The following is a 27093-nucleotide window of genomic DNA, read 5'->3' as shown; positions in this document are numbered from 1 at the left end:
TCTGTGTCACTTCTGGGGTGTTATGAGTAAAACACTCACCTCTGTGACCTTGACTGCCTCACAATACAAGAGTCCAGCGAGATGCCTCTAGCCAAGCAAGACAGGTAGAGAAGTTCTTCTTTGAGTAGATGAAGCCGTGTATTCCTTGTAGGGTGCACACGCCCAGCACACTGAAGTTGGATAACTTTCCCTAACAGTATCATTAGGGGCGGTGCTTGTGGCCTGTGGCCCTAGCTCCACACCAGCTATATGAGGGTGGCGCTGCCTCGACACCTGTCAGTTCCTGCTCACCGCTGGCAGCTAGAGTCTGAGCTCGGCATCATGTTTTCACCTCATGTTTTCAGTCTCAGTTTTCTAAGAGTTTTTGGTTTTCCTCTAGATAATAGTAGTACCTTAGGTCTAGTTTAGTGTCAGTTAAAGTAGTTGGCTTCCCTGTGTGATGTCCTCCCCAGAGTTCAAGCATTGTCTGTCATGTGGGGGGCATCCCCAGCAGTGATCCCCATGCTAGGTGCTTGTTGTGTCTGCTGAGGGACACGCTGAGGAAGAGTGCTCCCTCTGTAAGTCCATCAAGAAGAGGACTCAGGTGGCAAGAGACCTAGGATTGAAGTAGCACCTTCTGGAGCAGGCTTCGAGGCCTGCTTTGGCACCGAGGCCTTGGTCTGATCAGCGGTCGCCTGTGGAACTAGCAAGTGATGCTGCTCCACATTCGAATTCTGCTGTCTCTCCCAATAGGGACAAGAGTTGTTCTCCCTTCTCTGGTGCAGTGAGGCAGAGGTCCCATAAAATTAATCAGGACAGATCCAGAGCACAGAGAGACTCTGTACCATGCTCCCTCCAGCACACGGGATGGAGCAGGTCCATCTAGCCGCTTTCCATTACCGCACGAAGATCAGCATCAGCCTGTACTGTTGACTCCAGTTCTGGCCATGTGTCGTCAGTGCCAATGACGTCGGTACCAGCACTGGCTGTCTCAATGCTGGTGGTGTATCAGATGGCTTCAGACCTGTTTGGCTTCCTCAGTCCCTGATTCTCCATTAGTTCAGGTGTTTTCCAATGCTGTGGTTTCTACTGCTTCATCCTCCATTGTGCCCGTGGCACCTTCTGACGTGTTGCAGAACTGCTGGGTTCATGGTCACTTCAACTCGCACTATCCTTGTCTCAGGCTGTTGAACTGAGACGGATTCCGTGCCTGGCACCGAGGGACCCTCAACACTGGTCCATCCCTGAGCACCGTCATTGCCCTGGTAGCAGATCCCATTGTAGAGCTCAGTACTGTCCTTGGCTGTGGTGCCAGGGCCTTCTCCTGTACTAGGTTGGAGTGTGTCTTGCTTGGTACCAGCTGTGCCAATTCCCTGTTCCTCTTCAGCATTGATGCCACCCCATGTTGGGCTTTGGATGAGTCTGATTGTTTGTTCACCCCATTGTCATCAGAGAATCTCTGGGACTCCTGGAGATCCAGGTCAGGGTCGTCTTCTCCTTTGTTGTCCCTGATAAGCAGCAGAGACTATCCTCAAATCAATATTGCTTCTGAGGTCAGCATTGTTCCCGGATAAAGGACAGGGGCTCTTGGCCTGATACCAACTGGCCACCAGTGCCATATCCATTTGCCCAGTGGCCTCCTTGGAATCCTTGAGCAAGATCACTCCAGAACAATCGCCAGTCCCATAGGTGGCTCCCATTCCTGAACCACCGCAGCTGCAAGCAACCTCTGAGTCTGTTCCCTGTGGGCCTCCAGGGTTATCCTGATCGGATCTTGTGGTTCAAGAAAAGGATCCATCATTGGCACAGCAAACTGCTTTTTCATCCTCTCAAACCACTGTACAATGCTGGGATCCTCCTCTCCCTCAGTGCATGAGCACTTTAAGGTATATCAGGACCACCTTAGGCACATGGCCTTTAGGCATCCAGGCTGAATTTGTGCAGGAGAATATGAATAAGCTGCAAGATATTCTCCAATCATTAGCTCCTGGGAGAGTAGCCCTCTCCATAAATGAGGCTGTCTTTGAGTCTGCAGAGGCCCTCTGGAATATTCCCACTTAGTTCCATCTCATGGCAATGCTTGCAGTGAAGCGGTACTTCATCCACATGCAGGGTTTTGAGGGCCTTTACTCCCACTTGGCCCCTAACTCTCTGCAGTGAATGACAGGGCACAAGAGGGAAGGTATAAATCTATGTCTTAGGACAAAGAGTCCAAAAGGATGGACTTGATGGGGAGCAAGATGTATACCTCTTCTTCCATGCAGATGGGCACTGTGAACCAGCAGGCATTGCTCTATAACTACAATGTTGTTAATAGGGCAATATAAGTTTGTGGACAAGTTGCCAGAAGCCCCCCGGGAAGAGTTTAAGGTGTTAGTTGCAGAAGGCTGTATGGTAGCCAAGACCGGGTAGTCAGTGTTTCAATGTCAGTGTTTTCAAATTCCAGGGTAGAAAGGCTCTTAACTCAGAAGAGGGAGATTATGGGGGTTGTTGGAGCAGGGCATGGAAGAGTGGGTAGGAAAGGAGGTGTCTGAGCTGTGCAGTCAAGGATAATGGAGAGCTTCAGCTTTTCCTCTCAAAATCCTGCACATCCATGCCACCCCATTCTGTCCCCCTTTCTCCTAGAAATGCCTTCACTGACACCAAGTGAGTCCCTGCACTGTTTCCGCCCTGTCTCCCCAGTTCCTCAACCTGCAGATTCTATCCCAAGATCTGCCTCTCCATGGGGAGGAGGTCTGAGGACAGAGAACCAGGCTGTGATGGACAGGCAGAGGGACAGGAGGTCAGAAGACGTTGTAGGGGCAGTGAAGGGACTAACATGCAGAAGTGCATTCTTTGGCTGGGGTAATTATTGCTGAGAAGCCAGAGGCACTGGAGGGTGAGAGTGGGCTGTGGTGCATGGTGATGCTGAGAAAAGCCAAAGAAATTAAATGCCCTAAAACATCATTAAAGCAGAATTAAGGTTGCCCAGTGCTGCCTCATGCCCTTCCAGAATGTGGTGAGTGGCTAAACATAGACCACTGAAAACCAGGAAATGAAGAGTCAAGGTACATGCTTCCCCCAAGCAACCTTAACTCTGCCCCCTGGAGCTGGCAGTAGCTGCTGGGAATGCTTAAGTAGTGTTGATGCCATCATAAGTAGGCCTGGAGAAGGACTGTGGGAAGGTGTCGTGTTTTGTCCCAGATTTGAATTGCATCACTTTCCTGCATGCACTCCAGCTGTGTTCACTGTGGTAGCTGTGACTGTATTAAATGACGGAGAGATTATTTGAAACAGTTTGGCAGAGCCGTCACTGTGATATGAGGAGAGGTGCACATGTGCCTTGAGGGATCAAGTCTGCCTCATTTCAGTACAGAGTTCTGTAGGTTGTGTCAGTTGCAGTGCACAGGGATCTTACTGCCATGGAGCTCGTCAGCAGTCTGATGGCAGACGTGACAGCGGCCAGTAGGGTTTAAGTGAAGGCTCAGAAGGAATCTTCAGGGCAAGGGTGAAGGGGAGGTAACATTTAGGAACTCTGGGGTGGTTTGTGTGATGGCTGAGTGTAGGCCAGGCGTAGGTAGCGCCTGGTCACTATGCCTGACCTAACCATGAGCTTTGCATGAGCAAAAATAAGGTGTTAGACTGTGTCCTAGAGGGAGCTGTCCCCAGAGTGTTCCATGCATCAGCAAGGGTAAAGTACGGGTGTTACTAGCATGCTGGGGCATTGCTCAAAGAGGGCAGAACTAAGGTTGCGCTATGGGGGTGATGTGTCCCTTACCTTCCTATTTCTTGGTTCTCAGAGATAGGTTTGGTTTAGCCTCTCTCCACATTCTGGAAGGGCACAAGGCACCATTGGCAACCTGAACTCAGCGTTGACAAAGTTTTGGGCCATTTAACAGATGCATTAGCACTGTAGATGCATCACACAACTTGTGTAAGTGGTGACACATGGTGTCCTAAGCTCTGATTCAGCAAGGTACTTAAACATGTAAGTATAACACTGACAGACCCCGGTTGTCGGTGGGCAGGAACAAACCTAGGACCTCTGGAGAAAAACGTATGAGCTAAAAGCGACAAGGTTCTTAGCTAAGGCTGTAGCAGACTCATTAATCTCTAAGTGGTCTCGGTGCCCCTAGAGGGGACAGAATACAACACCCACGAGGTGTGTGGGTTACATAAGCAGTCCTAATGATATCACTTGTGCTATTCACTTGAGGTTACTCATGTGCTTAAGGTTCTTTGTTCATCAGGCCTTAATGAAGAATGTGAATGAGACCCTTCAGTCTGCTGTGGTCTAATCAGGATTTTGTAAAGCTTGGATATTGCAGTAATGGGGGCAAGAGAAGTGGATAGCCTGAGAAGATAAATGATGTTTCTATGGACATTGTAACTCCAAAGGCTGGAGTTTGCCCAACCAGTATAGGATTAAGAGTGCTGCAGTCCAGCATTTGCAATCCTGATGAGATAAAACTGTTTGTTATGTATGGATCAGGCTGTCTCCATTTGTGTTTGTTTTTTTCACCCAGGGCTTCACTGCAGGGGAACATGAAGTTATTTTGGTGCATTTTCCTATTATTATGTTTCCACTGAACAAACTGAACATTTCACAGTTAAACATTCATTGTTAAACTGTACATTTCAGCCTTGTCACTAGGAAAAAAGGTATATTTTTAACATGTGCCAAAATCCTAGTGTAGACAAGGCAAGGTGTCATTTTAACATGTTAGCACCCAGGGGTCGGCAACTTCAAAGAAGAAGAGCCATTTTTTTTGTATTTGTCTTTGATCAAAATATTATGAGAGCCACATCACACGCAAAGCTACTTGTAGAGTTAGAATTTGTCAACTAATAATAATTGAACATATTAAAGTTATTACTACTCACTAATACTTTTAATGTGACTTCTGCTGTTTGAATTTGAATATAAAGAGCTCCAGCTTGCGGCAGGGGATTGGGTTGCAGGAGGGGGTTCTGACCTGGGGCAGGGGGTTGGGGTACGGGAGGGAGTTTGAGATGCAGGCTCTGGCCAGCAGCGCAGCAGGACTCTGGCCCGACACTGCCCCAAAAGCAGCTGGCTGCTGGCACGTCTCTGTATGCCCCTGGCGGGGGGCAGGTCTGCATGCTGCCCTGCCCCCATCACCATCCTCACAGCTCCCGTTGGCAGGTTCCTGGACAAAGGGAGCTACGGGGGCGGTGGTTGCAGGGGTGGGCAACACACAGAGACCCGCTGCCCCTCTTCCCACAAGAGGCGCACAGAGACGTGCCAGGAGCTAACCTCTTCCAGGAGTGGCTTGGGGTCAGAGCCCTGCTGCGCTGCCGGACGGGAGCTGCACCTCACACCCTCTCAAAAAATGGCTGCCAGCAAGGGGGCTGCCAAAGAGCCACCAGGGGGCAGCCAAAGAACCACATGCTGCTCCAGAGCTGCAGGTTGCCGACCCCTGTGTTAGCCATACAAGATAAACTCTATGGGAAGACTGTGGGTTCACTGCAACCAGTTAACACATTAAAACAACAACTTGCCTTGTCTACACTAGGAATTTAACGTTAACTAATATGTTAAAACACACCCTTCGCCTTATGTAGAATGGCTTTCCATGCTTTCAACTTTTTGTGTTTCTTTTGAGTGTAATCGTAACTCTGAATTTCCTGGGTTTCTACTGCTTGCGTTTGTTATTGCAAAGGTTTTGCCCTTCAATTAGTTCTGTGTGCTCTCAGCCTTTACTCCAGTTTAAGGCAGATTTTGTCTGGAAATGTTCTCACAAGAGGTGGTGTAACTGAGTGTACATCCACTCCTTTTATATAGCTGTTGTAAGACTTGTGTAGCCCTGGCAGGTTAATCCCTTGTTTGTCTTGTCATAGCCATTTAAACCACATAAAGCTTCTATTCACACATGTATCGAGTATAGTGTTACTTATCTTGGGCAGGAGGTCATAGGCCATATCTGCAATCAGCGAAACCTCACACTTCAATTTTTCCAAATCTCAGAAGATTTAAACAACGAACAAAAAGATGCTGCTCAGTTTGCTGCTTGAAGCGATTCTGTACCCCAGCAAGCTCAGAGTCATTTTGATTTACAATCTCCTCTTTGTGCTGGTGGAAACCGCCATCTACAACAGAACAACAGGAGGTGAAAATGGATCAACTACTCAGCATGGGAATACAAAGAGTGTTCTAGGAACAGCCTCTGCTTGAAGCTAATCCAAAATGCCAATAGCTGCAGCTTATGTGATTACATTGCGTTAAAAATTGTGTTCCCTTTTCTGTTATGAAAATGGAATTATTACAGTGGTTCTCAAACTTTTTCTTTCTGGTGACCCCTTTCACATAGTAAGCCTCTGAGTGTGACCCCCCCCTAATAAATTAAAAACACTTTTTTATATTTTTAACACCATTATAAATGCTGGAGGCAAAGCACAGTTTGGGGTGGAGGCTGAGAGCTTGCAACCCCGCATGTAATAACCTTGCAACCCCCTGCAGGGTCCCAACCCCCAGTTTGAGAACCCCTGAATTATTAGCAAAAGCTAAGGTCTGACTTGTATTGTATTAAGTATTGTTACACAGGTCAAGAGGTACCCCAGGTGTTATGAACAGTCTTTCATTGGGTAGACTGCATGACAAACTGGTCTCTGAGGTCTAGGGAGTAAGTGACTGTGTATATTCATTGAAGTTGGTAATTTCATAGAGAAAATGAGTGAATATTAATTTAAATCACTAAGGCTGAAAAGTGTTTTGTGTTCCGGTCTGTAAATGTCCAGACTGAAATGGTCGCACCTAGCATGCGCTGTGTGGATTGCAGTGCACACTGCCTCTGTCATGAAGCACACATGCACTGCACAGACATGCTGTATTTCCCAGGAATGTGGTGGGATAAGCTGCTGAAAGAGAGAGCTGATCATAAATTGTGCTCACAGGTAGATTAGGGGATCGAATTGGGTATATATTTTGTTCTGCAATGGGAGGAGCATATCTGCAAAATCACCTCATTTTCCTCCTCAAAACTTGCCCTTCCTGTCACGGTGCTTACAAAAACCATGACAGTGGTTAGGCTGCTGGAGTGCTGAGACCATTGCCTGTCACGCTGACTGGCAATGTGTCGTTTTCTTGTGCTCCCTCTTCTGTCTGTCTCCACCTATCAGTTCTTATCTCAGACTTAGATTGTAAACTCTTTGGATGGGAGCTGTCTGTTTGTTAGGTGTTTGCACAGCTCCTAGCACAACAGGCTGCTGCTCCAGAACCAGGGATCCTAGATGCTATAATTAATTAATACAATGTAAGTTTTCAGTCACCTACCAGTTTTCACCCACCTGCTCAGAACAGCAACTGGACCTTATGATGTGGGCATTGGTTTCCAGTTGTATATTCCATGTCCACAGGATAGTGGAGGGAGCCAGGGCTGGCGAGAGCACCCTGCTGGCTGTATCTTTCCTGGGATTGACACTACTCACACGTCAGCAGCCCAGGGTGGCCAGGATTGCCCCCAGTCTGTGCTCCCGGCAGCTTGGAGTAAAGGATAAAGGACTGCCCAACAGCATTGTCCTGCTAGCACTAGGAGCTATTGTTCTGCTGAGCTTCTTGGGCTTCACTCCCTTTGTGGATGGTGCAACCTTATGTTCCTCTGCTCTCGCTCACCCTTCTCAGGGAGTCAGGGCAGAGGAGGGAGGAGAGAGGAGAGCTGAGGAGGAGCCTTACCAGCCACCTCTCTCTCCAGCCATGGTGGTGGTAGACCTGGGAGAATGGGAGACCCAGGGGGGAAGGCAGCAATTTATTATTAGTGGGAGACGCCTAATAAGAGGGAGACCCAAAGCCATGGGGAGTGATGCCTCAGGGAGAGCGTCTCAATGGGGTAACCTCTCTGAGGAGCCAAAAGAGGTGCCCTACAGAACACTGTCAGGAGAAGAGGCGCAGTCCTCCTCTCCCCAGAGAGTCTGGGGAGGGCTGCTGGCCATTCTCTGACACCCCCCCGGGGAGGGGGCCACAAGCACACAGCAAGAGGCAGGGGGAGCCAGGGCCATTTGGCTGTGTGGCGAGAATCCAGTGAAGCCTGTTTAGTGAAGCATCTGAACTTTAGGGTGTTCACCTAAAGCTTGGGCTCCTCTCCTCGTTGTGGACAAGTGGGTCTGCTCAGCTCTTTGCCTCAGTGGGGCAGTGATTTACCTGTTCCTCCTGCAAAGAGCTGCAGGGTTTCTCGCACCTTCCTCTGGAGCAGCTGGTGCTGGCCACTGCTGGAGATGAGCTATGCGACTGGATGAGCCATGTGGCAATCCGTGCATTGCCCTTTCCCCGGCTGCGGCCCATCCACCATCCATTTACTGCATTCTCTTGCTTATATAATTCTTCTCCACATGCTTCACTGGAGCCTGCTGGGTTCACGCCCTTCCTGTGTGCTTCTCCCACTGTAGGTAGATGGCCTGAAAGCCAAGCTGGCAGCCCAGGAAGTTGAGCTGAAGCAGAAGAATGAAGATGCTGACAAGCTGATTCAGGTGGTTGGTGTGGAGACGGAGAAGGTGAGCACGGAGAAAGCCATCGCTGATGAGGAGGAGCAGAAGGTGGCGCTGATAACCCAGGAGGTCAAGCAGAAGCAAAAGGACTGCGAGGAAGACCTGGCTAAAGCCGAACCAGCCCTTGCTGCTGCCCAGGCAGCTCTTAACACACTCAATAAGGTATGGGGCAAGCATCAGGGCACTCACAGTATCTCCTGCTGTCTGAGCCAGCACAGTTACGATTGGATTGTTGGAGACGTAGCCCCATAAGGGCCTTGCCTCTGAGGTCAGCCATCACAGCTCACCATGCAAGGGAATCACAGGCGGGTGTACACATGCTGGAGCCCAAGTTCCTTTGCGTCTGTGCTATGTGCTCCTTGTTCTGGGGCTGTTTGGTCCCTGGTGTAACTCAGAGCCATCTCCAGGCTGCTGTCAGTGACACCTGCTTATTGGCCATGGGAAGCAGAGAATAGCTGGAGTTCTTGTGCTCTGACTACATACCCCTCTGCCTTTGGCCCATTCCACGTCGCTCTCCCTGCCCCACCAGGGCCAGGAGCGGAGCCGACGCATGGCCGCTCCACCGGCATATGGTGGTGCCAATTCAGATGTTCCTCAGGCAGAAGGGAAATTCCAGTCCCCCCTGCCTGGTAGTGGTCCCCACTCATCCACCCCTCCTCCCACACGGACCCGGGTCTCCATTGCAGGGCAGTCTCCCCTTTCTCTTATCCATGCTGCAAGTGCTGCCAGGAATTGAGTTCTCAGAGGACTCCCTGCTCTCTGCCATGCAGTAACAAACTCCCTGGGCTCCAGGGCACAAAACCACTCTCTGAACTTTGGCCCAGCGGCCCCATATTGGTACAGAGGGGCTGCTGGGTTAGATTTCAGTGGAATTGCAGTCAGGCAGCTGGAGCGATGCACTGGATTGCTCCCACAGCAGGTGTACTGCTGTAAAGTACTCGGGCTGTGGTGCTAAAGCCCTGGAGGGCAGCAGGGGGACAGGGACATTCCTGGTACTCCTCAGGGGCTGCTATTTCTCTCCTCTCCATGGCCCATCTTGCTGCCTGAGCAGCATAATGGAGCAGAACGCAACAGAGAACTGGCCCTGTGTTTGCAGAGGTGGAGTGAGGTGCATAATGGAGGGAGATGGGGCTAGGGCTGCATATGAATGGGCCAGGCACCAGGGCCTGGACTGATCAGGGGTGAGGAGGGCCAGGCATGAGGGTCTTGCTGCAGAGCTTCCAAGGGCTAACTTATACCTGAGTCATCAGGAGCGCAGGCAGGGGGCAGGAGCATGGTTGTCAGGAGCAGCAGGGTGCAGAAAGCATGCAGGTACTGCTGGCCAGTTAATTGTACATCAGCAGCTCAGACGACTGCTAGCAAAGAAAGGTCTGGCCTGGCAATTGATCATGAGGGAGGGAGGGATGCTATCTGTGTGGGAGGCACCACCTACTGTGTACCTGGAGAACAGCAGCAGATTTCAGCCACTAGACACTGCCCTCTGCCACTGAGCGTTTTATACCTTATTGTTTATATTATCGTAGCACCTAGGAACACACAGCATTGTGCCTGCCGAACTCCTGCATGGGAGCTGCCATGCAAATCAATTACCATAGCAGCCAGCAGGTGGGATGGCCTCCACTTTGGCTAACACACCAGAGATTGGGCCACCAACCTTCAGAGCTAAAAGCATAAGCTGCTACAACCTGCACCATGTCTCTCTACCTGGGGCTGTAACAGATTCATATCCTCCATGGATTGTGCACAGAGAGGGATCTGGAACACATCCTCCCCCATGGGACAGAGCACCCTTGAGCACACTAGTCTTGCTTTCTCCCAAGGCAAGCTGCTTTTGTCACCATTTCTGCCAATCCTTGTCTTGCTTTGCTCCATGATGACTCTCGTGGATCAGGCTGCTGGCAAGGGATGAGGCCTGATCTTGTTGCAATTGCTGTAACATCTCATTTAATTGAAAAGATGTTATCAGCTCTAGCTGTTTGCTCCCAGGTTATTTCTATGCAAGTGCACAGTCAGCACAGCAGGAGCTGTAAGACACCTGAAATACTGATTAGATGTGTTTTATAATCCATCTACTTTGTGTGATTTTTCTCCAGTTCACTTAAAACAGAACATTTTAGCTGGAGTTTCAAACTCTTATTATCCTGGTAAAATTTTGCACAAAACTCATAAAACAGCCTTGCCTGGGAGGTAACCGTGGCTGTCAGGAATGCTGCTAGTATTTCATTCTACACCAAGTTTAGAGTCGCTCCTCTGTTACTTCATGCTTGAGCTCACAGGCTACACAGTGCAGGAACTGTGACAGCAGGGCTATTCCGTGGCTTCAGCTTGTGTCTCCCGCATGCCCAGTCAGCACAGTGCAGGATGTCTCCAGATAACTGCCCCGGGGCTGAAGGGATGGGCGCTGTAATTTGTAATGTTCAGTGCTGTATGCGTCAAACGCCTTTGTGATACTTGTACAATCTGAAATGTACAGTGGTGGCCTCTCCACTCTCTCCAGGAAGAGTTTTCTCTCCCTAAGTCCCTTTAAAAGGTAACCAGAAAGAGCCCAACACAGCCAGAACTGTGTAGGTGAAGCTTTGTATGGCCGTTTGCTCCCCAGCCCAGCTCGCAGCGTCAAGCACGTGAGTGCTGAGGATGTGCTGTCTTAACACGCCAGGCCTAGCTCCCTGACTGCATTGGTCCAGTTGGAGAAGTTGAGACACGGAGGTTGAGTGTCTTTCTCAAGATCACACAGCAAGTTAGCACTAAAGTCATAGGTGTGACACCCCCCGCCCCCTTTAGGATAATTGTACCCTGGGCCACCAACGCAGATCGTCTATGCAGCAGGGTCGGTTAGGGCCCCTGACCCCCTTCCTGTGCCAGGCAGGGTTTGCAAGAGCAGAAAAGGGGAAATGGCCCCAAGTGTCCGGCGAGTTGGATCACTCAAGGTGCAGTGAGCATTTGCTGCTTGTGTTCACTCTGCTTGTTTGTGTTCTCCCCTCCTTCCCCCCGCCAGCATCTGGTCTGGACTATTAGACTGTATGCTGTTTGGAGCAGGGACTGACTGTTTACTACCCTGTATGGCACCTGGCACAATGGGGCCCAGTTCTCGGATGGCTCCTCAGCATTACTGCAATAGACATGATGAAGACAGGAGCTTGGAGCACACTCTGTCCATGGTACTCCTCTCGCTGCTTTTTCCCTTTCGCCTGCCCCCGCGGGTGCTTGTGGTGCAGACAGATAAGGAGCTGGGCAATATATCCTAGACACAGAACTTACAGAGAACAGTTACAAAGGCCCACCCTTGTCCCTCAGCAGGCACGTCCTTTGGCAGGAAGGTTCCTAAGGTGGGGGATGGGGGATCCCAAAGTGGATTGTTTTGAGGTAAGGGATTTCTTCCTTCACCACTCCTTGTCCCTTCCCCATTACTGCCTGCTAACCCCAAATGTCTTGAGACTGGGGAGAGAATCAGGATCTGGAATGGAGAATTGGTCACCTGCTGAATCCATTCTGGGACTGATCGCTGCCACCTCCACGCGTCCTGAGCTGAGTGCTGCAGGTCTCTCTGTCAGCCTTGCTGAGTCCGGGTAAAGTCATAACAGCTCAGTGCAGTGTCTGTTCATATTTAATCTGCTCCTAAGAATTTATTGTTCAACAAAGCTTTGGAAGTTGTCTTCTGGAGCCAGACGCTGAAAGGCACCGGGCACTCCTGCTAAGCACCCTCACCCCCTTGACATCACTGGGAAGGGAGGGCACTCAGCACCTATCAGGAGGCACTCAGCATCTTGCAGGATCAAGCCTCTGGTGCATGGGTAGAAGAGAAGTGTCCAGGTCCATTGCACAGGTCAGAATTGCCTCCATATCTGCAGAACAAGAGGCACAACCCAAATGTCTCAGTTTCGGGATACTGACAAGAAAGTCCTAATGGAACAAATTTTCCAGGTGATTGCCATTCAGGAGAGGCATAGCAACATTTTTGATGTGTCTGCTTTGGTTCCTGGGCATGGAAACAAACAACAACACAGGGAAAATATTTACCCCTTCATCAATTTTAGTTTCCTGCTGACACTGTAGAGTAACTCATTCGAGAAGGCTTGGAGTTTCTAGAGACCTGTGAAGCAGTGTTTCCAGAGTGCCAGAAGTCATGTCCTTCTTTCACCTGCTGCTCCAAGATGCTTCTGAGAGCTTGATCTGTCTGCTGACATGAAGAATCAACTCTCCTGACGTGTTCATACCGACCAGTAATATAGATGTATTTATGTTCTACTGTTAAATGCAGCAGTAATGGATGAAGCCATAAGTAACACTGTAGAGTAGAAGGCAATAAGAAATATAGATGGTCTGATAGTGAGAGGCTAATAGTAATTGTTTGGACACATTTCCTTTCCCTTTATGGCCAGGTGCCTCTGGCTCATTTTCAGTCAGCAAATAGGTACAGGAGAACAATCGCCATGTCTGCGCAATGCCTGTGCCTTGCTGTACGCGGACAATGCAGTGCAGCACAGGGGGTGAGTTCAGGATGGCCAAGGTACAGATGAAGCCTCCCCATTAATCCCCAGCAAAGGATATGTGACATCACCCAGCCTGTAACTGCACAAGCTCCGCAATAGAGCCGAACAGAACAGCCCAACTGTTCCCGAGGCACATTCCAGCCTCTTCTATTGCTCTGTGGGAAAAGTGGGCTCGGGTAGACGAGTGGGATTCCCTGTTCGCTGGATGATGGGCATCAGGTGCATTACAGCTGTCTTCCTGGAAAAAGGCACCCGCCCCATGCTGTATGGTGTCACATGTCCTTTACTGGGAACTGGTAGGGAGACACCATCAGTATCTTTGCATAAGCCATGAGTCCCACGCTCCTGGCAGGACAAGGAGCCCAGTAAAGTATGTGGCAGCTGGCAAGGTGGGAAGTGGGAGAGTTAGAAACCTTTAGGGAAGATCAGAACTGAGGATATTTGTGTAACAACTGCTTCCATTGATTTTGGGGGCTTTCTTAGTGTGGACATGCTGTTAGGATGGAATACCAACAAATTATGAAATGTATTTAGCAAGGAACCCCCTGCATGGCTGGCAATCATGTGGCTGCCAAAAGCATCAGCGGTGCGATAAGATCACCAGTGATAGAAACTGGCTATGCAGTCAAACCACCTTAAGGCCATAGCTAGAGACCAATGCGGGTAGTGCTCGGTAGGCAAGGAGGCTGTCCCTTTGGGATTTGCCATGATGATGATATTGACTTTCTAGGACCATGGGGAACTCACAGGCAAAAATGGGAAGACAATTAAGGTGGTAACAGGCTTGTTAACCTCTACAGTGTAACAACATTACAGTCTATATTTTTCCCTAGTAACTCAGAGTCAGGGGCTCACTCCCCTCAGCGGCGGGATGCATGTCCCCGGTGACAGGAAAGTCCTGCTGCTGAACATGATGGCATGTGCTCTTGCAGCCTCACATTTCTACTCCAGCTGTGGAATGTTTTCACTAATTTAAAGTTAAAAAACCTGAATCCTGCGGGTTTGTGGTCTCAAAACTGATGTCTTTGTTCTTAACAAGCCAATACATGAAAGCATTCGATTTCAGAAAGACTTTGCTAAAAAAGGGATTATTCAACTCTCATGAATGTGGAAGTGTTGTTAGGAGGATTTCTTCCAGGGATCAAACTGACTGTGGAGAGGGTTGGTGGGGTGCGGGGGGGGTATAAATTCCATTTTAAATATGATCTATGGGCTGGGGTATAAGTGTAGGACTCTATCTGCTCCTCAGTCTGCAGAGGGCTCTCTCATTGTTGCCAGAGGTTGTTTCTCACAAAGATCAAAGACAGCATATGGTCTTTATCTATTTATTGTAGGGTTTTTTACTACTGCCTATCACCACTGTATTTGAATTGGCTTTAGCAAAGTCCCTAGCAAAATTATGCCATCATTAATTCATAGAGAGTTTTAACCAGATGATACCAAAGTGAATATAATAATAATAATAATTAATTAAAAATGATTAATTGTATTTTGTAGTATCATTCACTATTTGACAGGTACTTCCCAAACACATAACATTGTATATACCAATTATACATTTTACCCCTGAGTTTATAAATCATGCTCCTCGACCTGAATATAGTCCATAAGTGTCTTCCATATACTATCAAATAAAACCTCTAGAAGTCTGTGCATTTCCCTCTCCTAGGATGCCACTTAAATCAAGATAGATTTCCCTTTCTGTTCTGTTATCGAAGAATTATCAATCCAGAGCTTAAAATAATCCTCTTTGTTGCCACTGAACTAATTTCTAACCATTCTGTTTTCTTCAAGGGACTGAGCAGCTCTGAGAGCAGTTAGTGTACATGCTGCCGAAAGGATTTAGCTCTTTCTGTAATTTTAGTATTTTAAGCTTTTCTTTTTGTCTTTCCCTGTTAAGTGGCAAGATGAATGTACAACAATTGACTCGTGCCTGGTCATATATAGGCACTAAGCAAGGTGCAGTCCCTGGTCCCTGCTGCTTTTTTGCACTTGTGCTGATGCCATTGGCAGTGTCTATTACAAACAGGATAGATTTTTAAGGTATTGAGTTGGTGGGTGGTTCTGGGGGCAAAAGCCGCATTCTTGTGGATTATGCAGACAGTGTCTTACTATTAGCTAATTATCAAGCTAAAACTATTCCCACCTCGTAGAAGAATGTGGAGGTCTTTATAGTAGTGTCTGTTTATAACTAAATCACTCCAAGGCAGACATGTCATAGAGTCTGAAACTCAGCAGTGGCCTGTGTCTATATGGGGGAGGTGCTCATTGAGCACCCCCACAGGCACCACTGGGGCAGCCTCTGTCTGTGGAGCTCCTTGCTGGTAGAGAGTAGCTGGTACCAAGGCTTCTGTGGTCAGAAGGAAATGGCACTCACGCCCTTTGCCAAGGGGCTACACCCCTGCATACAGCAAACATCCAGCTGTCGTCACATCCTGCGTGTAACCTCATAATGGCCAGTTGCAGCAATGACAGGGGCTGCTGAAAGGACAGTGTTGGTCTTATTGCAGCCTATGCAGTAGCCACCCCCTACTTCTAGACTGCCGCAAGCGCCAACAAAATGGTGATTTCAGAACACAGGTGGCCAACGTGCCATCCATGCACCAAATGTCACCCCGGAGCTTGTGCCGTGCAGTCCATAGCAGCAGCCACTGTGAGTCTATGAGCCACCTATAGTACTGGGAAAGGCCTGTAGGTCCCTCCATACAATCCCATCTTGATTTGAACAGAGAAGCACACGGATCAAAATGGAGTGTAGAAGCTGGGAGCTGCAGTCTGTGAAGACAGTCTGCTCCATTGTGTACAGATGTGTGGTGATCTTGGCTAGTAGCTAACATTTGGGCCCCTCCAGTGCATAGGAAAATGGTACATCTGGAAAGCTGCATATTCAGGGTCTCCGTGTGGAGATAGGTGCAGCTCTAGTTAGAGCTCCCTTGCTAGAGGGGCTTTCCTCTTTCACTGATTCATGGCTGTTGGGAGTGCTGAAAAACAAATGTATCTAGTTTACGTCAACCCCCTAGCATGTCTCTCTCCTGCTGCTGTCTGTCATGCTGTTGCAAATGTCAGAATGCAGCTGTCGGTGCCAATTTAGGAGTTGGTTTGTTGAATCTGAGCAAAGAGCTCAATGGGAAGCCCATCTCTCAGCCTCTTTGTACCTCTCACATGTGCCTCTGCCTCCAGTTCACGTACAAAGTGAATGTTCTCCACGGATATGAGATGTCTGTGCAGTTGGAGAGTGTAACCCGAGCAAACATACAAATAAGCTAGCAAAGCAGGCATCTCTGCTGTAGAGCACAGCTCATTCTGTCAGGGATTCCATGTTTGGTGGGTGTCAGCACAAAGCCTGTGTTTTCTCTCTGCTGGGTATGACAGATCCTTGGCAGAATAGCTAATTAGGCCTAACTCCAGGCCCTGCTGAATACGTGCCTCCCCCATGGTGCCTGTACTGTGACGAGCAGCAGCTCTGTGCAGAATGATCCCTGGTACACCAGCAACACAGGGTGGTTGTGCAGTCATCATTTCAGGCTCAAACTTTCAATACCATCGAATGGATGTGGGCTCCCGGTTCCCGTCAGAATTAGGCAACTTTGGAAATCTTAGTGTCAGTTTTTCTCTGTATCTGAATGGGTTGGATGTTTCAGATACAAGGAGAACCAACATCACGCTTCCCCCCAGTGCTCTTACAAAACCAGGACCTTTTCTGAGTTTCAAACGAACTGAGTTGAGCATTTTTTTTAGTTGTGGTGCCCCTCCCCCCTTCTAACGCCAGGCATTCAAAAATGATGAGTCAGGAGCCTAACATTCATAATTATTGGTTAATAAGTAATAATTTTTAAATAATATTTTGGATTCTTACTCTTTCCCTCTGCATTCTGAGCTGTTAGGTCACACTGGGCTTCACATTCCCAAGCTTTCCTCTGCACCCAAACGGCTACAATCTAACTTTTAAAAAAGGGAGCTGATGTCTGGCTGGGGAGCCCAGCCCATAGAGGAGAGTGGGGACAGGAGGTACCTGAAATACAACTTTGATGAGGCACCACAGTGCCACTTCCAAATCAAAACATTTTGGTTTTCAACCTAGGGAGGGACTGCCATTTCTCTGTTGTTTCTGACTAGGAATTGATATTAGCAGGATAAACAGAATTCAACACAGTTAGTATAACACTGAACTAAAGTTAGTGAGTTTCAGGCGGACAGCAGCCCCATTGATCTGCATTCTGAATTAAAAGTTGTTTTTGAAGCCCATCTCTAGATGAAGATACTTGGCTAATTTCATGAAGCATGAAGCTTTTTGTTGTCATATTCATATGGGATAAATCTGCAATAATTGTGCATATTTAATGGCCTGAGAATTAGTTGAAGTGCTGAAGGGACACGACTGATGCACATGTAACAAACCAGTGGAGGCTGTGGTGCCACTAGGGGGTTTCGTTGCTTTACGTTGGATGAGTCATAATATTTAAAATTCAGAGTGCTGCTTCAGGCTTCAAAGCTACTCCCTCAGATTGATAACTTGGGAGCCCGACTCCATTAGTGGCTAAGTAAAAAGAAAACCCATTCATTTTCACCTAACAACCTTGTTTTCCCTTTTCAGAACAATCTGACAGAACTGAAGTCATTTGGATCACCGCCTTCTGCTGTCAGCAATGTCACTGCTGCTGTGATGGTACTCATGGCTCCAGGTGGAAAGGTTCCCAAGGACAGGAGCTGGAAAGCAGCTAAGGTTTCCATGGCCAGAGTAGATGGTTTCTTGGACTCCTTAATCCACTTTGATAAGGAGAATATCCATGAGAACTGTCTCAAAGCTATTCAGCCGTACTTACAGGACCCAGAATTTAACCCTGAGTTTGTGACCTCCAAGTCCTATGCAGCTGCCGGTCTCTGTTCTTGGGTCATAAATATTGTGAGGTTCTATGAGGTGTACTGTGATGTGGAGCCCAAGCGACAGGCTCTGAACAAAGCCAACGCAGAACTGGCTGCTGCGCAGGAGAAGCTGGCTAACATCAAAGCCAAAATTGCTGTAAGTTTAAGACACATGACACATGCATGCACTTCACTGGGAGCTGCCACTGCTCAGTGGGAAACCCTCAGCATCTGGAAGGGCTTCTTTATGGTACCTTGTATTTCTGAAAGAGTGGATTTGAGGATTGGGCATATTGTGGTCCTTTATCTGGTCTTGCTAGACTTTTGGAGACTTCCCTGCTTTCTAGAGAAGGGCGCTTAGCTCTGTTTCAGATTTGCTTCTTCCTCAGTAGAAAGGCTCAGTATTTACCTCTCATTATTCCCACCTAAACTGTTAGAATTATTATCAAGCATGAGTTTGGAATGCCCTTTTATCACACACCACACCACATATGTTCTATATCTACCACATATATTACAGAAAACAAAAACTGGAGAAAGTTTTAGAGAGCTTTTTAAAAAAATGTACTAGGACTGTTTTTCTTCCCTTGTCTCCAACACACCTTCTGTGCACTTGTTAAATTTTGCAAGAAGTCAACTCCACTTTAGTAAGACTCAAAAGAACTGTCAAAGCCGGGCTTCTAACTGGGATATTTTATATTCCACCTCCATTTAAACCTTTGTCACTCATTAAAAATCCAGGAAAATCCCTGAGCAAAAAACTTCGTTAAAAGACAGAGAGATGGTTAAAAATACATTTTAATAGAGAGCAGCTCCCACCCCACTTCTTCCTCAGAATTATCCTTCCATTCCAAAAATTCCATACCCTTTAAAAATCCTTACCATTGAAAAGTCTGGAAGTGAGCCTAGAAGGTAAAGTATACAGCCAGTCCCTGGCTGCTATAACCCTGCATCACTCATTATCACCCCATCCAGCCTACACACCACAAATCTGCAAATTTCAAAAGAACATATTCCTGGGTAGTTATGGAATCCTATTTCTTGTTCAGAAGATGTATCGTCAATATGCTATAATACTACACCATAACGCATTACAAAAAATCTGTGTGTGCTAGTTGCTACACCAATAGTTAATTGAGATAAAAATACAAACTTGCAAGGTGTACCAACCCACAGTCCCTTGTAATGGAAACACCTCGTAACATCAAACAGAACAATTATTCCAATGTAATTAATAAAAAATACTTTTGTTTCACCAAAACATTACACTGTTCGAAAACATAATACTCTGATATTACTTAATGCATCCAGAGGATTAGTACCTTTGAAATCCTTGCTACCCGTTCAATTCAAAGTATATAAAATCTAGAGCCATCTCTGATCATTTCACTGTCTGCAGATCAAAACAAGGAGCACCCTTCACTGTTGTTTTATTTACACTTTTTCAAGTTTGAGCTTTTTTTAAAGATGTAGGATTTTTGCAGAGAAAGTGCAACTGTGTTGGTGTATTAGTAATACTCCACTGAAACATGCTTTCAGCCTTAACTTTTTAAGTGACTTTTTATTTGCATATGTACAATGCTATGCTATTAAAAGTGTAGTATAGTAATATATACCTATACAATCATGTTTATAGGTGAATGCTGATATTTTACCAGACTTTCAACTGGCATAAATTGGTGTAGCTCCACAGATTTAAGCAGAATTATGCCTGTTGAGAATCTGGCCTGCCTAGTGGCATGGTGCTTAAATCCATATTTTGGTCGAATGAAAGTGACTTGATTTTCAAAAGTACAGAGCACATGTAGCTCCCATGTGCTGCAGTGCTCAGAATTTCTGAAAAAAATATGATGCATATACCCACACACACACATCTGTCATTATAAAATATTTAATAGTGTAGCATCTGTGTGTATTTATACAGAGATATACACACATAAATATGAAAATATATATACACCTATACATATAGATGGAAGATGTATATGAAAATATTCTAACAATATTTTAGTTATATGGCTTAATGCCAAGCTAGTTTGAAAGAGACTGTATTTTATATGGGCACTGGCAACTGAGAGCATAGTTACAGAGGCCACTACAATAATCCCTATTCCATATTCAAGTTTATTTCTAGTGCATTGTTCAAACAGTGTTAAAATGATTTAAAGGCATTTAGCCTTAAGATGTTTGTGCTGGGTGCAGATAAAATCAATGATTAACTCTGGTTCTCTTATCTCAGAAGTGAAAGATTCCAGCACCCTTGGGAGCAGTTAGAGTTTGTCTTAGAGCAGAGCATGACCAAATCTGTGCGATGAGTCCTCCTCAGCTAGCAGCACGGCTGCAATGAGACCCTGCAGATTTTGGTTCCCTCTGTTCTTCCTCCAAAATGTTGGCTCTTCTTGGATGTGGCCCAAGTGTAGAAACCGCCCAGCTGGACCGGAGTGTGTATTGGCCCCATTCTCCAGTACAGCGGAGAGGGTTGGCACCCCACTCTGGAATGGAAAGTCCTAAGGCATTCACAGAAAGGACCTCCCTCAGTAGGAAAAGGGTAATTGTAGCAGCTCCTTGGTCACTCTCTCTCCTGGCTGCCGGATCATAGAATCATAGAAGATTAGGGTTGGAAGAGACCTCAGGAGGTCATCTAGTCCAGATGCTTTATACTCCCTTATGTCCGACTGACATCCAGCATTTAGAATGTCCCTTGGGGCTGTGAACAACAAGCATAACTTGGAGCAGCCTTCAGGAGCAGGCCAGCACCAGAATGCACACAACATCAGGAAAATGTAAAGGTTGCTAAAATCCACTTTTGCGCTTCTTCCTCCTGAGCTACACTAATTACTGCTTGGCCAGAGCTCAGGACCCCGGCCACCATCTTTAGTCAGCCTGTGATCCCCTCCCTTAGTCCAAAATCATGTCACTGCAGTGCCCAAGATAAACAGCCTGTCATAAATATAAGGGGAAGGGTAAACCCCTTTGAAATCTTTCCTGGCCAGGGGAAAGCTCCTCTCACCTGTAAAGGGTTAAGAAGCTAAAGGTAACCTCGCTGGCACCTGACCAAAATGACCAATGAGGAGATAAGATACTTTCAAAAGCTGGGAGGAGGGAGAGAAACAAAGGGTCTGTGTGTCTGTCTATATGCTGGTCTTTGTCGGGGATAGACCAGGAATGGAGTCTTAGAACTTTTAGTAAGTAATCTAGCTAGGTATGTGTTAGATTATGATTTCTTTAAATGGCTGAGAAAAGAATTGTGCTGAATAGAATAACTATTTCTGTCTGTGTATCTTTTCTGAAACTTAAGGTTTTGCCTAGAGGGGTTCTCTATGTTTTTGAATCTAATTACCCTGTAAGATATCTACCATCCTGATTTTACAGGGGGGATTTCTTCATTTCTATTTACTTCTATTTTTATTAAAAGTCTTCTTGTAAGAAACTGAATGCTTTTTCATTGTTCTCAGATCCAAGGGTTTGGGTCTGTGGTCACCTATGCAAATTGGTGAGGCTTTTTATCCAACATTTCTCAGGAAAGGGGGGGTGCAAGTGTTGGGAGGATTGTTCATTGTTCTTAAGATCCAAGGGTCTGGGTCTGTAGTCACCTAGGCAAATTGGTGAGGCTTTTTACCAAACCTTGTCCAGGAAGTGGGGTGCAAGGTTTTGGGAAGTATTTTGGGGGGAAGGACGCGTCCAAACAGCTCTTCCCCAGTAACCAGTATTAGTTTGGTGGTGGTAGCGGCCAATCCAAGGACAACGGGTGGAATATTTTGTACCTTGGGGAAGTTTTGACCTAAGCTGGTAAAGATAAGCTTAGGAGGTTTTTCATGCAGGTCCCCACATCTGTACCCTAGAGTTCAGAGTGGGGGAGGAACCTTGACACAGCCTTTGCACTGTCTGTCCACAGTCCTTTGCAAATTATGTGGCCTGTCACATTAACGGAGTTCCCCAGCATGCTGCTCCTCCCATGCCCTCTCACGCTGTTCTGCAAAGGCCTGATCCAGTGCCCCTGGAAGTCAATGGAAGGACCCCAACTGACTTCAGTAGACATTGGATTCGATCTAGGGCTGCCAACTCTGACTGAAGCTATTCCAGGAGATTTTTTTTTACAACCTGACATAATGTCATTTTCTTAAAATATCCTATTAAAATCTCCCAGATTGTTTTCAATTGTCACTGGGAGATTGATGCCAATTCCAGGAGACTCCAGGCCAATTCTGGAGGGTTGGTAACCCTAATTGGAGCCTAAGTGGTGTATCCTGCTGGTGCTGAGGGTCTCCTACAAGTGGTCAGCACACTGCATGTTGCAGGCAGTGCTTGCAGTCTGAGACCCAGACACGAGTGCTCTGTGCAGGAATCCTTCCTTCTCTCATTGCACTGGCCATTCAGAATAGTAGTGAGAGAGGCTAGCTAGTGTCACCACTGCAGAGACACACGCAGTGACAGCAGATTTTGTCGGAGTCTCGTAGTGAAAAGGGTTTTGCTGAAGATGTTCTGATTTGTTTCATCAACAGCACCTTAATGAAAACCTAGCAAAGCTCACAGCCAAATTTGAGAGGGCTACTTCAGACAAACTGAAATGTCAGCAAGAAGCTGAAGCTACAGCATGCACCATCTCGCTTGCAAATCGACTGGTGAGTATCAACAGCTGGAACTTTATCATAGCAATGGAAGTTGTCAGGTGCTATGGAGATGTATACTATAAGAACACAGTACATTGCATCTTGTAGCATTTCAGAATGTATGATACTTCCTGCATAGCTGCAAACTTTAGTCATGAAAACAATTTTATAGTACTTCCTGTACTAATGATGTGGCAATTCCCATAACTCTCTGTATACATCTGGGTATGTTCTATGCACATTTGCATTTCCAATATATGGAACATATACAATGATAGAGGCACAGCCTCTTATCTGTCTCATTTAATTTTCTGAGCAGTTAGTGATAGATCAGAACTGCAGGACTAAAGACAAGATGCTAATAAGACAAGAGCTGTATTTGCTTCTCCATGTAATGATATACTGAAAAGCACATGAACATTTTAATATTTTTTCCAGTTTTAAAAATTAATAGAAATGATTAATAAAGAGTAATAAGAGGAAGAAAGTGGTAAAGCATAAAGGTGCTTATGTGGCCTCCTGCTACAGTCATGTCTGAGCGCTTGCAGTCTGGGTTTAATTTATCTTCTCAGCACCCCTGGGAGGCAGGGCCGTGCTGTTATCCCCATTGCCGAGATGGGGAGCTGAGGGAAAGAAAGACTAAGTGGCCTGCCCGGGATCACACAGGAAGTATGTGGCAAAGCAGAAACTTGAATCCTGGTTTCCTAAATCACTGCCCTAAGCACTGGACCATTCTGAGCATTCACTCACAAGGAGTGTTTTGCAGGGGGGAGCGGGATGGCACAAATCACTTCCCTTCCCCCGTTCTGCAGCAAGGGGGAACCAGCTACACGCTATCCCTTACGCAGGGTTGCAGTGCAAAGTGACAATCTAGTCCTAACACTGCAATAGCTGCTATTATTAAGGTCTATTTTTAGCCCCATAACTTTGAGTTAGAAAGCTCGTTTGTGCTGAAAATTGCCAGATTAACTCGGAAGGCAAAGGAGAATGTGTGTTCAAAGTTGGAAGAAAAGTCATGAAACTGTTTTTGAGTTACAAGTCGTTTAAAAATTATCCTGAGTTGAAATGTTGGCCTTTGTCTCATGCCTCTTTGTTCGCCTTAGCTGAAAAGCAGCTGGTCACTACTCCTTCAAATAGTTAAATCTCCTTTTCACCTCAGGCATGGGTTATGTTTGAAAAAAATACATTGTAATTCAGCAAAGCTGTTAATGATTTTGGATGTGGTGATTCTGGGGTCTGTTCCTGTTCCCTTGGAGGTCAGTGTAAATTGTGTTGCTATTAACTTCGGTGAAAGCAGGACTGGGCACTATGAACCTGATCCAAAGCCCTTGGAAGTCACTGGAAAAACTCCTGCTGACTTCATTGGGATTGAGCTCTATAGGTGTGGCTGATTGCAGCTGAAAAGGACATGCAGGTATTTCTGTAGGGGAGAGCTGAAACACATCGTTCTGTAGTTCAAATGGCTGGAAGCCGATGTTGCTAGAGCATGAGGACCCCAGTCCTGGCTGTGCCGCAGAGGTGGTGTTTGCTCCAGGCTTCATTTCACAGCAGCATCGAGGAGATGGTTTAGGGGGTAGCCTGGGATGCAGAAAACTTGCACTCAGTTTCCTGCTCCACCATACACACCTGCCTATGTCAGCTATTTAAACCCAGGTTTGTAAAGGTCTTTAGGCACCTACAGATGTAGATAGGCACTGAGTAGGGTTTTCAAAAGCTCCTGGTTGCCTAACTCCCATTTAAATCAATTGGATTTAGGTACCTAGGTGCTTTGGAAAATGCTTGCATCTTTAGGTGCCTGCATAGATGTAAAAATTGGGCCCTCAGTCTCTCTGTGCCATATTTGTTCAATGGGAATAACAGCATTTTCCCCTCTCCTGTGAGTGCCATGAGGGTAACTGCATTGAAGACTGTGAGGTGCTCGGATACTGTGGCAAGGGGGTGCCAGATGAGCACCGGAAACAGACAGTCCCGTTCTCAGGCTGAGGCTGATTCCTTTGTACCTGAAGAAAGAGAACATCTCATACTTCCAGAGTTCTAGGGTTAAATCTCACAAGCAGCTAGAAGGTTTTCTGAACATTTTGTTTAAATCCAGTAAGTATGTTTTGAAATGAAAAGACTTTCATAGAGCTCCTCTGGGAGCTTTTGCAACATGACTGTTTCTTTCCATCCTTCTGTGAGGATCAGGAGGTCTGGTTGAACAAGCTGTGAATTCTGTGTGCAGTTATGGGCTCTCGATGCATCTTTACCGAGTGGTAAACTCCATTTGGAAGGTGCAGACTTTTTTTTTCTCTGTTGTTCTTTCACCTCCATGTTGGACTGCAGTTCCAACAGGGGTAGTGGCAGAGGCCTAACAACAAAGGGCTGTTAAACCTTGCTTCTCCCCTATTCACAAAGGATGCACCTAGACAAAAGGAGAACTGGTTTGTCAAGGGAGGGATCGCCTTGGCAACAAAGTGAGCTGGCATGGGTCTGTGATCACCTGAGGAAGCAGAGCAAGATGTCCCCTGACAAAGGGGGCTGGAAGGTATAAAAGGGAGGAGCTGCTCTTCTGCATGCCCTTTTTCTCTAGCTCAAGAGAAAGGAGAAGTAGCCTAGCACATAGGAGTCTGATGAGGGAATCCTGCCAACCTGCCTGAAACACAGATGGTCCCTAAGGACTCCCCGGGGAACCGGGAGCTAGTGAGGGGCATTGCAGTTAGGATGTTTGCTGTTTTCTAAATGCTCTGTGCTCTTTGAGTGTGTCTTGTGCTTTGAAGAGCAAGAATCTGTTGGCTGTCTCTGCAAAGCCTGGATGTGTTAAGCACTTACACCTACATGTGGCCCCTGGAAGAGGTAACCCTGAAGGCTCACATCTTGGGGTGGAGTTCTGCAAGGGGGTATTGAAGCTATGGGGGTGTCTGAAGAGCCAGCACTGAGTCCAGAGGTGAGGCAGCTGGACAGCAGGTTCCAGCTCTGAGGAGTGGTGCTTGCCACAGAATATGTACCTCAGAAAGGTGCCTGGGGACCCCACGTGGGATAGTGGTTTGGCTCTGTTCAGCCCCCAGAGCTGTAAAGCAGCTGGGTTCCCTCACAGCAGTCTAGTGAGCGGCCAAGAGCTCGATCAGAGCTGTGACACCCTCCATTTCCCCGCTGAAGTCACATTACACTCCACTGTTTGAAAATTCGGCAAGATTCAGTTTTTGAAGGCAGGAATGATACAATTATTCACCGCCCACATACAAAACTAACACGTTCTTCCTTTCAAGTATAAAGAATTGCACAGCCATTCACCCCAAGCTTCACTCAAATCCAAAACTACATACAGTTCTTTCCTCAGTAAACTCAATATGTAAACCTCCCAGAAAAGAAACCTAAAAATCCTGGCTCCAGCTCTGCCCTTACTTACACGTGTGATACATTAACTTCAGCCGAGTAATCCTGATTTCTACCAATGGGATTGAGAACAGAATCTGGCCTCCTATACGTGCACATCAATTGCATATATTGATCAGCTTGAAATGCTAGTCTACAGTCATACATAACTGTAATCGGGAATAATGTTATACACCTTTCCTGTTAAACTGCACTGACAGAATTAGTCTCAAGAACCAACAACTGTAAGTGCTTTAACAAAATTCTCTCTCTTTACTTGTTGAATATGTTAACTGGTAATATTTCCAGTTTAGCAAAATGACTTGAAAGGAAACATTTTGCTTCTGAAATCAAGGAAACACAAATAATACATTTTAAAAAAGCAATTAAGAAAAAACCCTATCCTTGGGTCAGAGGTAAGGTGGTTGTTTATGAAGTGTGCATCTCCTCAATACTTGATAGTAATGTGTTTGTAGTGTAGGGTTTTTTTAAGTGATATGAAAGATAACATTGCTTTCTCTCATCAACTCTAACTGTTTGTAAATGAAGATTTTGGCTTGCGATTTTACTAAGCTTACAATAGTTAATCATTTGATTCGTATATATCTGCGAAATCTCATGCCAGTGGATGAGTTACGTGGGCTGTTGTCTTGTGTTGTAAAGAGGGCATAGAAATGGTGCCTTCCTTGTCAAACTGGGAGCAAAGAGGAGGTGTATCAGCAGCACTGGGAAAGGGCGATTCTAGTCTCACTATTTTTATTAGGAAACATTAGAGACAAAGGAATATTTCCAAAAAGACATGAGATCTCCTGCCATAGGGACATCCTACATTCCAGCATGGAGACTTTGGGATCTTTAATTTCTCCTTCAGCTGACAGGAGTGGCTCTGGAGTCTTCACTCCAAAAATCTATGGTCAGGCCGGGGGCAGTTGGCAGTACCTCAGATTCTGTATGGGCAGCAACCCTTTATGGTCCAGGTGCTCCCGAGGGTGGGAACTGAGTAGTAGCACTGGTAACAATTCATTTAAAATCTCAGAGAACCATAACTATCCATATTAGGAAAATTGGCTCTCAGAGTTCATGTACGCCAAGTACGTGAAATAATTAAAACAAACAGTGAACGGAAGGTACTAGACACTTTCCCCATCATACTCTTCTTTGGCGTTATGCAAACTAGCATAAATGTTTCAGAGTAACAGTCGTGTTAGTCTGTATTCGCAAAAAGAAAAGGAGTACTGGTGGCACCACAAGTACTCCTTTTCTTTTAGCATAAATGTTGTACAGTTCCGTCTTTTCACCAGTGGGTGTCACTAGTAATTTCT

At 46.5% G+C, this 27093-nt stretch overlaps 1 protein-coding gene across 1 annotated transcript in view; it reads left to right on the top strand.

Moving 5' to 3' along the window:
• The window catches only part of DNAH9 (dynein axonemal heavy chain 9), a 398671-nt gene that overhangs the window by 199628 nt on the left and 171950 nt on the right, over positions 1-27093 (top strand). The window contains exons 49-51 of the mRNA XM_077834481.1: positions 8359-8619; positions 17542-17967; positions 22313-22432. Coding sequence (XP_077690607.1) covers positions 8359-8619; positions 17542-17967; positions 22313-22432 — 807 coding nt within the window. The remainder of the gene's footprint in view (positions 1-8358; positions 8620-17541; positions 17968-22312; positions 22433-27093) is intronic.

The sequence above is a fragment of the Eretmochelys imbricata genome, chromosome 14 (assembly GCF_965152235.1).
Source record: "Eretmochelys imbricata isolate rEreImb1 chromosome 14, rEreImb1.hap1, whole genome shotgun sequence".
NCBI classification, from domain to species: domain Eukaryota; kingdom Metazoa; phylum Chordata; order Testudines; family Cheloniidae; genus Eretmochelys; species Eretmochelys imbricata.
This window is presented reverse-complemented; position numbering and strand designations above follow the sequence as displayed.